Source organism: Schistocerca cancellata, chromosome 3 (assembly GCF_023864275.1).
Source record: "Schistocerca cancellata isolate TAMUIC-IGC-003103 chromosome 3, iqSchCanc2.1, whole genome shotgun sequence".
Taxonomy (NCBI): Eukaryota; Metazoa; Arthropoda; class Insecta; order Orthoptera; family Acrididae; genus Schistocerca; species Schistocerca cancellata.
This window is the reverse complement of record NC_064628.1, coordinates 10,235,991-10,252,512: the sequence shown is the minus strand read 5'-3', so window position 1 is coordinate 10,252,512 and position 16,522 is coordinate 10,235,991. Positions and strand designations below refer to the sequence as shown.

The 16,522-nt window shown below is 39.0% G+C and overlaps 1 protein-coding gene across 2 annotated transcripts in view; it reads right to left on the bottom strand.

Annotated features, from left to right (window-relative positions):
- Positions 1–16,522, bottom strand: part of LOC126176781 (ras-related protein Rab-34-like) — a 120,944-nt gene that overhangs the window by 32,192 nt on the left and 72,230 nt on the right. For both annotated transcript variants that reach the window (XM_049923953.1, XM_049923952.1), the window contains exon 5: positions 3,041–3,171. In XM_049923953.1, the coding sequence (XP_049779910.1) occupies positions 3,041–3,171 (131 nt within the window). The remainder of the gene's footprint in view (positions 1–3,040; positions 3,172–16,522) is intronic.

The window sequence follows — 16,522 nt, the reverse complement described above, 5'->3', positions numbered from 1 at the left end:
ATATTTCAGTAAATCTCTTTTCATCACTATAATCTTTACTGAAGATATATGAGCTGCTGAACATTGATTCCTTAAGAATGAATTATATTTCCTTGGGATTACTCCAATAAATCTCAATCTGGTGTCTGCTTTTACTTTAACTAGCTTTATGTGGGTGTTCCACTTTAAATCACTCCTGACACACATTTCGAAGTATTTTACAGTTGTTAATGATTCCCATTATGTAACTGAAAAATAAAGGATCTCTCCGCCTATATAAGTACAGGGTGTTTATAAATGAATATCAGGGTTTTAACGCTTTGTAATATTTATTACATTAAACATACAATTATAAATGATATGTCAAATGAAAGAGCAACTCAGACAGTTGTGTTTGGCACCAGTGCGCACGCGCAGTGCACAATGTTTCTGCTGCAATCTGCTAGATTGGCTGAACTTCACTATACCCAAGCACTGGATAGGCTGCAAGGGACCCAATAACAGGGCTTGCTTTGCATGACCTCCACATTCATCCAACCTAACGCCATGTGATTTTTTCCTGTGGGGCTTCATTAAGGATTGTGTGTATGTGCCTTCGCTACCAGCAGACTTCCCTAAATTAAGAAACCGGATTGAAGCAGCTGTTGCTACAATCACTGAAGACACACTTATCAATGTTTGGGAAGAACTTGGCTATAGACTTGATGTGTGCCGTGTGACAAATGGTGCTCACATTGAACATTTATAAGGTTCTTGGTAAAACTGTTTGAGTTGCTCTTTCATTTGACATATCATTTATAACTGTAGTTTAATATAATAAATATTACGAAGTGTTAAAATCCCGATATTCGTTTATAAACACCCTGTATATTACTTTACATTTTTTATGCTGTGTGGCAACTGCCTACCCTGCCTCAATCTTACATTTTGCTACAATTTTCTAGAGTTGGGACTTCCTTATATGAAGCAGCATCTTCTAAAAACAGCTGCATGATTGCCAATAACAAAAGATGTGAAGGAAGCAGTTAAAATGACATTCTTGATTGGGAGTTGTCAAGTGATCTTTGAGCCGCTGCAATAACCTTTTAGTTTTGATTAAGGATGCAATGGTCCATTAAGATTACTTGTAGAGATCAGATCAATGAGCAGTATTAGTGGCTCTTGAGCACTAGGGGACTCAACATCTTAGGTCATAAGTCCCCTAGAACTTAGAACTACTTAAACCTAACTAACCTAAGGACAGCACACACACCCATGCCCGAGGCAGGATTCGAACCTGCGACCGTAGCAGCCTCGCGGTTCCGGACTGCAGCGCCAGAACCGCACGGCCACCGTGGCCGGCAGCAGTATTAGTATTTCAGAGGGCTGATACAGGCCATTACAAGACATTCATACATATTATAAAAATGTATGAATGTGTGTGTGTGCGTTTGTGTAGAAGACATTCATACATATTATAAAAATATATGTGTGTGTGTTTTCCATATCTTCTCATAAACCATTGGACTAATATCAACCAAACTTGCTACACACATGCCTTACTATCAGGTAACAATCGCTGTGGGGGTAAGAACCACCTACCTTTCATAGTTCAGAAGATATGATGTCATAAAAAATGAGATGCATGAAAAACTACCACATCATCCCTGACATTTAAATGTATTGCTTCCGTGTCACTAACTGCATTCACAATAAATTTCAGAGGTAATATCCACATACGTTGCTCACTGGACCTACACAAATATAGCATTGTACAATGCATAGTTCAAGATGTGTAACTTGATAAACACTGTATCTGGGGGGAGAAAGGGGGGGGGGGGATGCTGCATCATACTTTAGGTTTTAATACATTTATTCTTTACTGTTAAGACACTCCTACATTCAAGTCAACTTAAGAAAATCACTGACACATGGCAGCACTTTTCACAGCTTCAACTGTGAAGTTCAAACAGCTGTAGGTGAAAACTATAGCCATCTATAGAGCTATGAAGAGGCGTTGCCATAGAGATGTTTACAAAATCACATTGTGGACACGTGAAGCAGCTGTGCCCAGTGTACAGAAACTATCTGGGATCATGTTTCTCAATTGGGATATTGTACTTATACGTTTGTACATTATGCATCTTTCTTTGAATGACTGTTTCATAATTTCAAAGGTGTTCTCATGAATACAAGGAACTGAAATTTTTCGATACGTCATTACAAAAACAGTTTTTTTCCTTTCCTTATAGAAAACTGGCAAAGTGAATAACGGAGCAATGCTGGGTTTGTCAGCTAGTCTTACACAAATTGGAATATTTAATATTTAAAGTATCTGTCAATAGCAGATATGGTTACAAGTCACTAACAAATTTACCTGATTGACAAATGACAAAAGTATACAGCTTTTCTGGTAGACAATTAGAATATTATTCAGATAATGTGAGGAAAGACTAACTGTCGGTCATTATTCATTCACTGTCAAAATGAAACTTTTAGGTTGGACAGACAGTTACTTATCCTGAACTTAAAAACTGTGCACTCTCTCTACTGTTCTTCATGTTTGTAACTCAGTGTAAATGTGTCCTTTTACCAAAACTAGATTCAGGAAGTGATTGATTAGAGCCAAAATTTACACAATTAGCCAATAACCAAAAGAAGCAGGAAGTAAGGTGAGAGCTTCAACTTCCTGTCATGGTTATCAGAGATCAAACATGATTATGTGTTGGATAAGTGGAGGCATGTTTCCTTTACCAAAGAAATTTTTTGTTTGCCTGTTTTCAAGCTCATGACACTTAAGAAATAGATAATAAAGCAAATAACAAACATTCACAAATTCATTAAGTTTCCAATATTCCATAAAGTGGAGAGAAGGTTTCTATTTTCCTAAAAGAGAAATAAAACTTCTAAATGAGTTCTGTGAAAAGAAATAAAATAAAGATAGTGTTATAAAACACAGAAGTTTGGCTACAACTCAGATTGTTCATACAGCATCTTGTTGTGGGATATACATACACAGACCAAGTAATTTATTAAAACAACAAATGATTTTAAACATAGTTGTTACAGAGATAGTTCTTACCATCAGATCTCTCTTGGTTCCGACAAGGTATCTCTGTGGATTGCCTGAATTTACCTTTGTTGCTTCCTTGAGCCATTCAGGGCTATGTGATAGTGACATGAGACTTGTCAAATCAAATACAATGACAATAGCTGAAACACAATCAAAAGAGATGTAGTTCTGAAAAACCATTACAATTGGTTTATTTGATAAAATATGCGTATATTATCAATTATTGTGTAAGCATTTCGCTAATGTTAATAGAAAAAAACAGCTTATATTTATTGAAAAATAAAATAATTTAGTGCAAGCATTTTTTTCATTTCCCTAATTGCATACTACAGAATGTGGAAGAATATTTCCCTCTGTCTAACAATATGACTGTTTTGTCCTGTTGTGTATCCACTTGATTAATAACATGATATCAAAAAGGTGACAGAAGCTACAGGATCACTAGTAACATGCCCATTGTAAATAGAATCAGTGTGAAAATACTTTTTCTATTAGTAGAATACTTCTGATTGTGAGGCTCTGAGTCAATAACTAAGCTGAATAACACAAAAATGATAGAATGTTTAATACTGCACAGGAAAATTTAAAATCTATAACATAGTGACAGGAAAAAAAGGCTACAACAGAGACTGCTGTAACCTACAACAATAAATAAACACTTTTACTATTACAGTATTTACTGGCCATTTAATATTAATACAGCTTAAATTGCTAGACTCTTGTATCTAGGAAAAATTAAAGTCAACAATAAAATAAACAACATAGAAGTAACTGAAGTTTCACAATTTTGGCATCTCTAATGGAGTGCAACTTGTGAGACTTGGTAACAACAACAGCAAGTTCTATATATTCCACATGACATAGGCTGTAGTTGCACAGACATCTAAGTAAATGTTTCTGAGTCTATCACCTGTAGTGAAGCACAACTGGCAGAGTCAGAGGCCCAAGGCAGTACAGTTGGGTGGGATGACACATCTGACGGAGTCTAGTGGAGAAGAGCAATGTCATACTTGGAGTCCAGCGGCAGCGGTAGAGAGAAGACAGCAGCTTAGTGTGGCTGGTGATAACCTGCATGAGCTGCCTGCATGAAGAGAACTAACTTCCATCTCCCTGCAGGCAGTTGAATTGCACGTTTGATGACCGGCAGTTAAGTGGCATAGTTAACACTGCTTGTGGTAGAGCTGCTAAATCTGTGCTGTCCATATTCCCAGCCACTGATGCATCTTCATCCATTAATGGCAAAGATATAAGATCTCACAACCCCAATGATGCCGGCTATGGCTGGAACACTCATCATGTTGCATGTGGTTGATGCAGTCTGGAGTATGGAGGTATTGGTATGGCTGCTGGTAATTAGTGTGTACTGCTGTTTTCCATTGATGCTAGTGTTGCTTCATCTTCCACTGGGAGTGGTTATGGATTGGTGCGGCTGCTTCTGCCATCCACGTTTGGACACATGAAAATCTCCCATTCTGCTGGAGCTGATGGGCTGGCTTCTAGGTCGAGTTGCAATAGCAATGGTGGTGGTTATCATGCAGTCACTAGTAGGGACAATGACTTGCCAGGCATGGAAACCCTTTGACAACACATCTGGTGATGTGTCTCCAAACCATTGCTGCCTGGGTTTGTGCAATGACCATCACTGTACCCTACAGCTTAATGACCATGCCCAGGGGACAAAGAGATTGACACCCAAATCCATGAACAAAGAATGTATCTTGATCTCAGAAGGTATGCTGGGACTGAAATGCCATCACTGGTTGTCTCCCACAAAGCTGAACTCCATTAGTGGTTGTAGTATGATACATACTTAAAAATTTGGTCAGTGTTGTCCCCTAATTCTCCTCATACATGGTTTGGGCAATATGTGTCTTGAACATTGAGGTGGTTATTCCTTGTTGTGGGTTGACTTTAAGTGATAGATATGTTGCAAGATGCCTAGTCTTTACTCGTTCCCATCAAAAACAGTTACCTTCTTTTCCTAATTTACCAATCACCATCTTGTTTTCTCTTAATGTCGTGGTCATGCTATGGAGTGCACTGCACTTAACCATTGACTTGTAGTGGAGCAAGGGCTATAGGAGAGGTTCTACCTTTAAATAACTAACTTTGAAATCATAAAATACTGCTTCCATAATTCTTCTATATTGAAATAAGTTATCACCTCACAACATCTCATAATTAACGAAGCTTTTTAGATAACATGTTCATTCATTATGCTTCACCAAAACGATGAGTTTGTATTTAAATCGAGATAGCGTGGCGTACAACAATATTCTTTTTTTTGTGCTTGACCATTCTTGGCAGGCCCCTTTCTTCTTTGGAGTCCACAGCACTCTCACAACATGATTGCAAAGTGCAAGTGAGCCCTTACTGGCCAGTCCACATTATACAGCTGTCGTCACTTTATGGGTTGTGCCCGTATTTTTCTTCTCATATCTGCAAATAAATTTCAACAAACCTGGGAGCAGTAGGTGCTCTGCACTCTACTACCAATTAAAGCCACATTCTTCACATGCACGTTTCATTGATCTAGTAAAAGGAAAGTGAAATATGTTGTTATGCTTTGTAGCAACCTCTACCACTATAACATTCGTACCACATGTCCTACTGGGGCAATGGAAGGAGGTTGTAATGGAGCAAGTAGAAGGTCCTGTATGTCACTGACAACAGAAAAGTTTGAAAAGTTTTGGGACGGGAATTGGGGCTCATTGTCCTAGACAGTAACATTAGGGAAGCCTTTTATTGCAAATATGTGGGCTTATGCCTGATTGGTGGCTTCTGCTGAGGTGAAGGATATTTGTCAGGTGAAGGTCATTTGTCTCACACACGGTAGATATGAATAGGCATCCGTTGCTACCATCCACATGCGTAATAAATATAGTGCCACAAAGTCTATGTGGACATGGTCCCAGGGATCCTGTATTGGTGGCCAGAAATTAAACTGCTGATACAATGCCAGCTGGAATATGATGCATACCTAACAGCCTTCAAACATCTTAATGATGTGTTGATTTATACTATGCCAATATACACACCGAGATGCAAGTTGTTTGCATCTAGTTACACCCGAATGACATTGATGGAGGACTACTAGCACCTCTGACTTCAAGACTTCCAGCGTAATCACCCAGTTGCCTTCTGCAGCTGCTAATAAAAGAAGTACTCCTCGGTCCATTTTAAGATGGTGCTGGAATGAGAAAACCCTGGTGGCCACCCAATTCGTTCGAAATCCCAAAAATGCTGTAAAAGGTGGCCTTTAGCCATCAAAGCTGTTAATGATAAGACTGTTAGTACAAAATTGGTTAAAGCTGGTGGTTGTTGGTCATCCATTTGCCAACAGACCACCGGGAGGCATAAAACACTTTGTCTGGAACTGCTGGTAACTGGGATGAGGCATCTGCATAGACATGACAAGCTGTGAATATATATATGATCTCACAGTGGTAAGTACTGAGAGACAGTGACCAGCACTACAGACAATGGGCTGTGCGTTTTGGGACGTGGCACTCGGATACAAATATTGCTAGCAGTGGCTTTTGGACTGTGACCAACTCAAATACTCTTCTGAAAACATTCTTGAGAAATTTTTGTGTACCACAGATAATAGAGAGAGCTTCCTCTTCAAACTGTGATTAATTTTGTTGGGCATGTGATAGAGTTTTAGATGCACACAGAATTGGATGTTCAAACCCATTGTTTGTGATGTGACAATAATGTGTCAGTTCAATAATGGGAGGCATCTCTTGCTGGGATGGAGAGCATTCAGCGTGAAAATGGGTGGGGGATGGAGCTCACACTAAACAGTGCCGGTGAGTGGAGAACATTTGCTTACATTCAGAAGTTCACCTACTTGGAGGGAAGCCGACTTTCCAGAGTCTGTTCAACAGTGCACTTATCGTAATAGCATTTGGAATTATTCGTCTGTAATATTTTACAAGTATTGACTGATGTTCTTTCAGATTGCTTGGTCCATATAGTTTCAGTAAGGCTTGTAGATGTGTGTTCTACTGATCTCTCACACTGTCTTATCCTATAATATGTCCAACATACTTTACTTCTGGTTGAAAAAATAGGCACTTTTGCAGTTTTCAATGGAGGCCTGTTTGCTCCAACAGTGTGACAACTGGCTGGAGGCCTTCTTTATCGATTTCAGTTATATGATGTTCAAATAATTTGAGCAATGGCATATAAGTCTGCAAAAATTTCTCCATGAACCTTTGAAATTGCTGGGGCGCTTGATACACCAAATGACCACCTACAGCACTAGTGTCATACAAATGATGTATTTCTGATAATAAAAGTCTGAGACTCTGTATCAAGGGGAAGCTTGAAGTATGCTTCAGAGATATCGAGCTTTGGGGGTGTGACCAGAGACTTGACAGAATTCAGTGCAGAGTATTCTGGGCCATGTGGCAATTGAATATGTTCTGTAGAGATTATTTGACCGCATAAGACAATAGGACAAGCGTGTCTCAACATATGATGAAAATCATTTTGCATATCCTAAACCTTGCTGAAACAATAATGGAAGATTGTTAAAGATGTTGATTTCATGGATGGGAATGATTTCTGATATCATGCAAATGGTGTCTATAATCATGAAAAGGAATTATTTAAGAGTACATGCCAAATACATTTGGGACATACTTCAATATACAGCTGAAGCAGTAACTAGTAGCCAGCATTGTGAAGGTGTCATGGAACCCATCCTGCATCTTGTGGACAATGCGGTAATGACCTTACAGTCCATCTTATGGTTTTGTAACAGATGGTAATGCTGTCTATGTGACCACAAACTACTAAAACAACCCTGCGATGGCAGGAGTTGTGGCTGAGGTGTCATAAACACTCTGGGCAGGAGGGAAGCTATTTTCAAAGCTGGTGAGCCAGGCCAGCTACCTGGTGGATGGCGATGACAGTTGTAGTTTGAGTTGTGAAGGCTACACCCATCCAATACAATGTCGAACACTGCATTGTCTGTGTTATTTCAAATGATTGGGTAATGGGCTAGGACTTCTTCCAAAGTAGCATCTGTTAACTTAAGAGTGTTAATCTGAACTTGATGACCTGATGCACCTTGAACTCATCTATTTTGTAAGAGTCGAGCACAATCCTCTGCTGTACAAGTGAATTACAGTGTTGACTAATGCCTTGGAGTTTTATGGTACATTATAAGTACGTCTGCCCTCATTGTTTAGCACAGCGAAAGAAACACAGTCATTCTGATACTACATACACTTGGCGGTCATAATATTGGATCAGTTTATCCAAGAGCTCATCCAGGTGAAGGCTAAAGGCCCTTGCAGAAGAGTGATCTGTACCTTCTGAAACACTTTGAGGAAGTAGTCCTGGCATCAAACAGTGCCAGTAACTTGTGAGACGATGGAGCAGATGTGCTGCATACGAACACCATTCCTTGTGGTCATTGTTGGACACAGGAAATGGGGCACTGTGGGCTACACAGGCGGGGTCATCTTGGAGTAAAGCAATAGTTGCTTAATACAATGTGTTTTTTGCTAGTACTTCTGCAGCTAATATCATTTTGCATGTAGTTCCAGTTAGTTTTGCTGTTGTTTGATGAGTTTAAGAAATGTCACCTCCATCTTTGACACACTACCTTGTCTTAATGAACTGGCTATATCTAGATACTGCTCTACACAAATAATGTTTATGGTAACTGATATTGTAGCTGTCTTGTGCACATAATGTATTACTGCCATTTGCTGTAACTTATAGCAATAAATAGCTTAGTTACTTTTACAATTACAGTATATATTGGCCATTAAATATTAGTACAACTTAAACTGCAGGGTACTTGTATCAATAAGAAAATAATCAAAGTAGAAGGAACTGATACTGGAACTTCCAGAAGTTCAGCATCTATAACAAGATGTAATCAGTCGTACCTGACAAGTTCAGAGTTTTCCACATGACATAAACCACTGCAGCATGAACATCCAGAGAAAATGTTCCCAAGCGTATCACCTCCAGTCAAGCGTAACTAAAAGAGCTAAGGCCCATCACAGTACAGCACTGAGGAGTGATGAATTTGGCAGAATCTGGCAGAGTGGAGTGATGTACTAAGAGTTTGGTGACAATGGCAGTGGCAGTGGTAATGAGAAGATGGTGGCTTAATGTATCTGGTGATGATCTGTTTGACATGGCTTCTGGAAGAGAACTCACTTCTGCTTGCTCTGTGATGTGCTATATTGCATATTCATAGTTCCTCAGGTGGGCCAGTTGCATGGCCGACAGTCAAGTCGCATAGTAACTGCCGGTTGTGGTGGAACTGCTAAACCTGCACTGTACATGGACCTTCATCCATCAATAGCGAAGCTGTAAGACAGACATGATGAATGTATGTATGAATTTGGTAATGCAAAACCTCATAGCAATAATTTCTTTTTCTAGCACTGCATGATCTGGAATTTGGTACTAACCTATAAAGAGCACACAATTTTGCAATGTATTTAGGAAATCTGACAGATGAAACTACTCGAGTCTTCTGGAAAGAATAGCAAATAAAACTGGTCTCACAAATTCAGCTGAAAAAACCGAAAGTCCATGACAAATACGAAAAATGCACCAAAATACACAGAAACATAAACAGGTAAAATAGGGTGAGCTAGGAAATTTAAATACCTTGGAGAAAATATACAGCAGAAAGGAATAGAAAACTTTAGCTGCAACAATTAGTAAGCAAGTAAATGCTTAAAAATGAACTATAAGCTGTACAGAAACTGGAAAGAAAGATTACTGGAAAAATAATGGATGCAATACAAAATACAGGGCTATTACAAATGATTGAAGCGATTTCATAAATTCACTGTAGCTCCATTCATTGACATATAGTCACAACACACTACAGATACGTAGAAAAACTCATAAAGTTTTGTTCAGCTGAAGCCGCACTTCAGGTTTCTGCCGCCAGAGCGCTCGAGAGCGCAGTGAGACAAAATGGCGACAGGAGCCGAGAAAGCGTATGTCGTGCTTGAAATGCACTCACATCAGTCAGTCATAACATTGCAATGACACTTCAGGACAAAGTTCAACAAAGATCCACCAACTGCTAACTCCATTCGGCGATGGTATGCGCAGTTTAAAGCTTCTGGATGCCTCTGTAAGGGGAAATCAACGGGTCGGCCTGCAGTGAGCGAAGAAACGGTTGAACGCATGCGGGCAAGTTTCACGCGTAGCCCGCGGAAGTCGACGAATAAAGCAAGCAGGGAGCTAAACGTACCACAGCCGACGGTTTGGAAAATCTTACAGAAAAGGCTAAAGCAGAAGCCTTACCGTTTACAATTGCTACAAGCCCTGACACCCGATGACAAAGTCAAACGCTTTGAATTTTCAGCGCGGTTGCAACAGCTCATGGAAGAGGATCAGTGCAAAACTACTTTTCACTGATGAAGCAACATTTTTTCTTAATGGTGAAGTGAACAGACACAATGTGCGAATCTGGGCAGTAGAGAATCCTCACGCATTCATGCAGCAAATTCGCAATTCACCAAAAGTTAACGTGTTTTGTGCAATCTCACGGTTTAAAGTTTACGGCCCCTTTTTCTTCTGTGAAAAAAAACATTACAGGACATGCGTATCTGGACATGCTGGAAAATTGGCTCATGCCACAACTGGAGACCGACAGTGCCGACTTCATCTTTCAACAGGATGGTGCTCCACCGCACTTCCATCATGATGTTTGGCATTTCTTAAAAAGGAGATTGGAAAACCGATGGATTGGTCGTGGTGGAGATCATGATCAGCAATTCATGTCATGGCCTCCACACTCTCCCGACTTGACCCCATGTGATTTCTTTCTGTGGGGTTATGTGAAAGATTCAGTGTTTAAACCTCCTCTACCAAGAAACATGCCAGAACTGCAAGCTCGCATCAACAATGCTTTCGAACTCATTGATGGGGACATGCTGCGCCGAGTGTGGGAGGAACTTGATTATCGGCTTGATGTCTGCCGAATCACTAAAGGGGCACATATCGAACATTTGTGAATGCCTAAAAAAACTTTTTGAGTTTTTGTATGTGTGTGCAAAGCATTGTGAAAATATCTCAAATAATAAAGTTATTGTAGAGCTGTGAAATCGCTTCAATCATTTGTAATAACCCTGTATAGATGTTAGGAAATTAGAAGTAATAAGAAGTCATATAAAAATACAAAGAAAATTTGAGAAATAATGGCAAAGCAGAAATCTGTATTGTTTAGGAAAGTTGGAAGGAGTATATAGAATGTCTATACAAGGAAGATGTACTTGAGGGAAATTTATAGAAATGAAGAGGATGTAGATGAAGATGAGACAGGAGATATGATACTGCATGAAGAATTTGACAGAGCACTGAAAGACCTAAGTCGAAACAAGGCTCTGGGAACAGACAACATTCTGATAGAACTACAGATAGCCTTGGAGGAGCCAACCATGACAAAACTCTTCCATCTGATGAGCAACATGAACGAGACAGGTGAAATACCCTCAAACTTCAAGAAGAATATAATAATTCCAATTCCAAAGAAAGCAGGTGTTTACAGATGTGAAAATTACCCAACTATCAGTTTAGTAAGACTTAGTTACAAAATACTACCACTAATTCTTTAGACAAATGGAAAAACTGGTAGAAGATGACCTAGGGGAAGATTAGTTTGGATTCTGAAGAAATGTAGGAAGACATGAGGCAATACTAATCCTACGACTCCACGTAGAAGATAGGTTAACGAGAGGCAAACTAACATTTATTGCATTTGTAGACTTAGAAAAAGCTTTTGACAATGTTGACTGGAATACTCTCTTTCAAATTCTGAAAGTGGCAGAGGAAAAATACAGGGAGTGAAAGGGTATTTACAACTTGTACAGTAACCAGACAGCAGTTATAAGAGTCAAGGGGCATGAAAGGGAAGCAGTGGTTGAAAAGGGAGTGAGACAGGGTTGTAGCCTATCCCCGATATTATTCAATCTGTATATTGAGCAAGCAGTAAAGGAAACAAAAGAAAAATTTGGAGGAGGAATTAAAATCCATGCAGAAGAAATAAAAACTTTAAAGTTTGCCAATGACATTGTAATTCTGTCAGAGATAGCAAAGGACCTGTAAGATCAGCTGAATGGAAATGGACAGTGTCTCAAAAGGAGGATACAAGACAAACATCAACAAAAGCAAAATGAAATTAACGGAATGTTGTAAAATTAAATCAGGTGATATTGAGGGAATTAGATCAGGAAATGAGACACTTAAAGTACTAAATGAGTTTTGCTATTTGGGCAGCAAAATAACTGATGATGGTCGAAATAGAGGGGATATAAATGTAGACTGGCTATGGCAAGGAAAGCATTTCTGAAGTAGAGAAATTTGTTAACATCAAATATAGATTTAAGTGTCGGGAAGTCTTTCCTGAAAGTATTTGTATGGCATGTAGCCATGTATGGAAGTGAAACATGGGCGATAAACAGTTTAGACACGAAGAGAATAGAAGCTTATGAAATGCAGTGCTACAGAAGAATGCTGAAGATTAGATGGGTAGATCACATAACCAATGAGGAGGTACTGAATAGAATTGGAGATAAGAGAAATTTGTGGCACAACTTGACTAGCAGAAGGGATTGGTTGGTAAGGCATATTCTGAGGCAAAAAGGGATCACCAGTTTAGCATTGGAAGGAAGCATGGAGGGTAAAAATCGTAAAGGAAGACCAAGAGATGAAAACAGTGAGCAGATTCAGAAGGATGTAGATTGCAGTAGGTACTCAGAGATGAAGAGGCTTGCACAGGATAGAGTAGCTTGAAGAGCTGCATCAAACCAGCCTTTGGACTGAAGATAACAACAACAACAACAGACACCTCTACCGAATGGATTAGAACAGGCTAATGAAACAAATGCTCCTATTTTTCTGTAGAAAAAAAACCTGACAATATATCAATGAGCACAGAAATAAGAAAATAACTAGAAAAGAAACAACATTAAAGAATTGTAAATAGCAGAAAGAAACTGTTTTGAGAATAAAACTCTAAATTTAGAAGGCTTTCAAGTCAGAATAAATAATAAAGTAGAACACACATAAGAAAGGAAAAGACAACACGAAGAGAAAGAAAGAAGAGGAATTGAAGTTGTTACATTATCTTAGTTGGTCAAGATATACTTCCATGAATATGCCCTATCTCTACCAGCACCAAAGTCACTAAAATTTGTTTTCACATGGGAAAAAAATATCCTCTGCATAAGTATATTATCTTGCTGAGTATTACTAAGATAAAACAATAATGCAGTAAGCATAAGATTAACACATCCAGTGTTCAAGTATTACTTCCCTCCACCTTACGCGTCATATGACCCTCTCGGAAATCTGTGTATGAAAATATCAATTTTTGAAAATATATGAAATTCTATAGATAAATAACTACTCATCAAGTGCCGGCAGGAGAGACAATTGAAAAAGTTAAGGAAATGTGCAAGCTTTTGGAGCCAGTGGCTCCCTCTTCTGGCAGAGGAGTTGATGGGGAAGAAATAATAATGTACAGAAAGTTCTGGTTGAGAATAATGAATTATTTAGGAATAAAGGAGGCAACTCACCTAAAGGCAGAAGTGCTGCGTTGTCTTGACAGATACACACACAAAAGGTATACAGCTTTACTTGGTTAGTGGTGGGGTGTGGGGGGACAGCGAGGTTGCGGGAGCATAGGATGTGCCCCATATGTGTCAGCTAGTAGTGTGCTGCCATCTCACAGTCTAGTCTATGAAAGTGAATGCAGCCGTGTACCTCATGCCTCCTCTACCTGCACCCCTAGCTAGCCCACGGGGAGCTCCCAACTCTCTCAACCCACTCCTCACTTCCCCCACCCCCTCCCTGCCTCCCACCTCTCTCCTCATCCCTCACTCCACCCTCACCCCAGCACACTCACCGTGGGCCAGAAAAGAGCTAGCAGCCAAATGAGCACAATGTAGGGAGACAGGTGTGTGTGTGTGTGTGTGTGTGTGTGTGTGTGTGTATGTGAGTGTGTGTGTGTGTGTGTGTGCGCGTGCATATTTCTCCTACAGCTCAAGAAAGGTATTCCATTTCGAATAAAGCTTTGTATCTTTTGTGTGTGTATCTGTTGATGACTCAGCACATCTGACTTTAGGTGAAGGGGAAGAAAGATGGATGAAAGAAAAGGACTGGTGAGGTTTAGGAAACGGAGAGTGTTGTGGAAAAGTCAGCAAGGACCCCCAGGTCAAGGGAGATTTACTGCCCAGGATGAGAAGGAAAGACTGATTGATGGGGACTGCACCAGATGAGATTTGAAAACCTGAGAGCTTATAGTGGAAGATAGGGAAATAACATAACAGAGATTACTGACAGAACAGTGTGCAAGATTTAATTGGACCAAAAAGCTGAGTGCATTATATGGGGTAGACATATGAGGTGACAGGTGCACCAAAAAATTGACATGTCAGAAAATGAAAGATATAGAAAACTAAAAGGGTGCAAAGAAAGGAATAGTTACCCCCAGTGGCATTTCTTTTCAGTAACTATTTCTTTCCTCACTCAGTTTTAGTTTTCTATACCTTTGGTTTTCTGACCTGCAGTTTCCCCATCCTCACATTTCTACCAAGAGTAATGTACTTTTAAGCTTTCCACTCTTGTTAAACCCTGACAGTGTTTTGTACACTAAATCAGTCTTTCATTCTCATCCCAACTAGTAATTCTCCCTTCACCTGGAGTTGTGGGTGACATTTCCATTCCTTCACGCCTCTTCCTTAATCTTTGACCCTTCTGCCAGAAGCTTGTGCATTTCCTTAATTTTCTGATGTGTGTTTTCTCTTGCCGCCACTTGGTGAGCAGATTTTTTATTTATCCAGTTACATTGTGTATATATTAAATATTACACCTTGGACTTCACACTGGAGCATTGGCCCCTCATTTAATAACTTGTTGAGATTATTTTGAGGTTAAGGAAAAGAGTTTTGCTTGTCTTATTAAAACTTACTTGGATTCACTGCTCCATCTTTGAAAGAAGTGCAGTTTATTAAACGCATGTAAGTTAAAATAAATGTAAGGTGTTGAAATACAGAATTATGATAGACATGCCTCACAAAAATGGTATTTGTAGATCAACAGAACTGATCTTCGGAAATATAGAGAAAAAATTACTGTTTTGACAGTATCAGAGGAAGCAATGAAATAAATGTGTCTAGTTAATGAAGGTATGCAATTGTTCCTTTGCACAAGAGATTGCATATTTTAATATAACTTTCACAAATGCACTCTTGTGATAAGAGATTGAATGACTTGTAGAAGACTAAAGGCAATGTTTATTTTGACAGTGCCCGTCTAAATGCTTCCAAGAATGGAATAGCCAAAATACTTCTTAATGCAATGTGAGATCGAGTAGCTCATTTCTTTTCTGGGTGATCATTCCTTAAATTAAAAGGGAAATAGGAGAGGTAGAACTGGATAAAGAAGAGACCCACCAACTTTCAATGCCAAGTAGACAATTTTCTTTTTTACTTTAAAAAATCTTGCTTTATGAATGTTTAAGAATCCTTTCCACAGGAGAATAGCGAAAGTAGGAAATAAAAACAGGAATAAAAGTATGGCAACAAATGATGGAGGCAAGCTAAAATTGTCCCACATTCTTGATTAGGAAATACATACTGTACAAAGAAGCATTTGGAAGAAACAATGAGGAAACCCATGAAAACTACTACCACCAAACTAAGGGATTCTTCAAAATTAGAGCAAAATATATCCTCTATGTCTGTGAGAAGCCTGAATTTCTGCTCTTAACACAGCAGCACTTCTAACGGGTTTGGTGCATGTCTGTAGCTACTGACAGAGTGTTTGGCACTTCTTCTGTCCTACCTTCTCTCATCCATACATGTCAGCCTTTCATCTACATTCTTTGACTTACTTCCAATGAATAAAACTTTACAAAAAATTGCAATATACATACTCTGAAAGTAATACGAAGAACATGCCATGGTTTCATAATAATGTACAGTAAAATGAAAGTGCTTATTTCCAGAATTGTTCCAGCTTCAACCTACAGGTCATGCTTGAAATGAGCCAATGGTTTGTATAATTCTGCATCATTATTAATATAAAGGGCATGGCAAAAGACATTTTTATTGTATGATACATTAGAGCTTCTTTCTATTCCATTCACGGATGAAAAGTAGAAATAGTTATTGTTACAGTACTTCTATGCAGTTATATTTTACATTACATAAATCATACTCCAAAAATTCAATGAAAGGATTATCTGGATGTGGACAACAGAAATATGTATTTCATTTAAGTGCAATACAACAGAACAACTTTGATTTATGAGGTGACACCAGTATATGTATATGTATAGGTCAAACAGAGAGCTCAGTTCTGCCTGCTTTGCACTTAGAAATTTCTCTCACTGTGCTAAGTGGAAAATAGGCAGCTAGACATTCACTCAATACTGTTCTATGGTACAATATTCAATACGACTAGCAATGCGATGGAGATGCTGACACCTGGGAA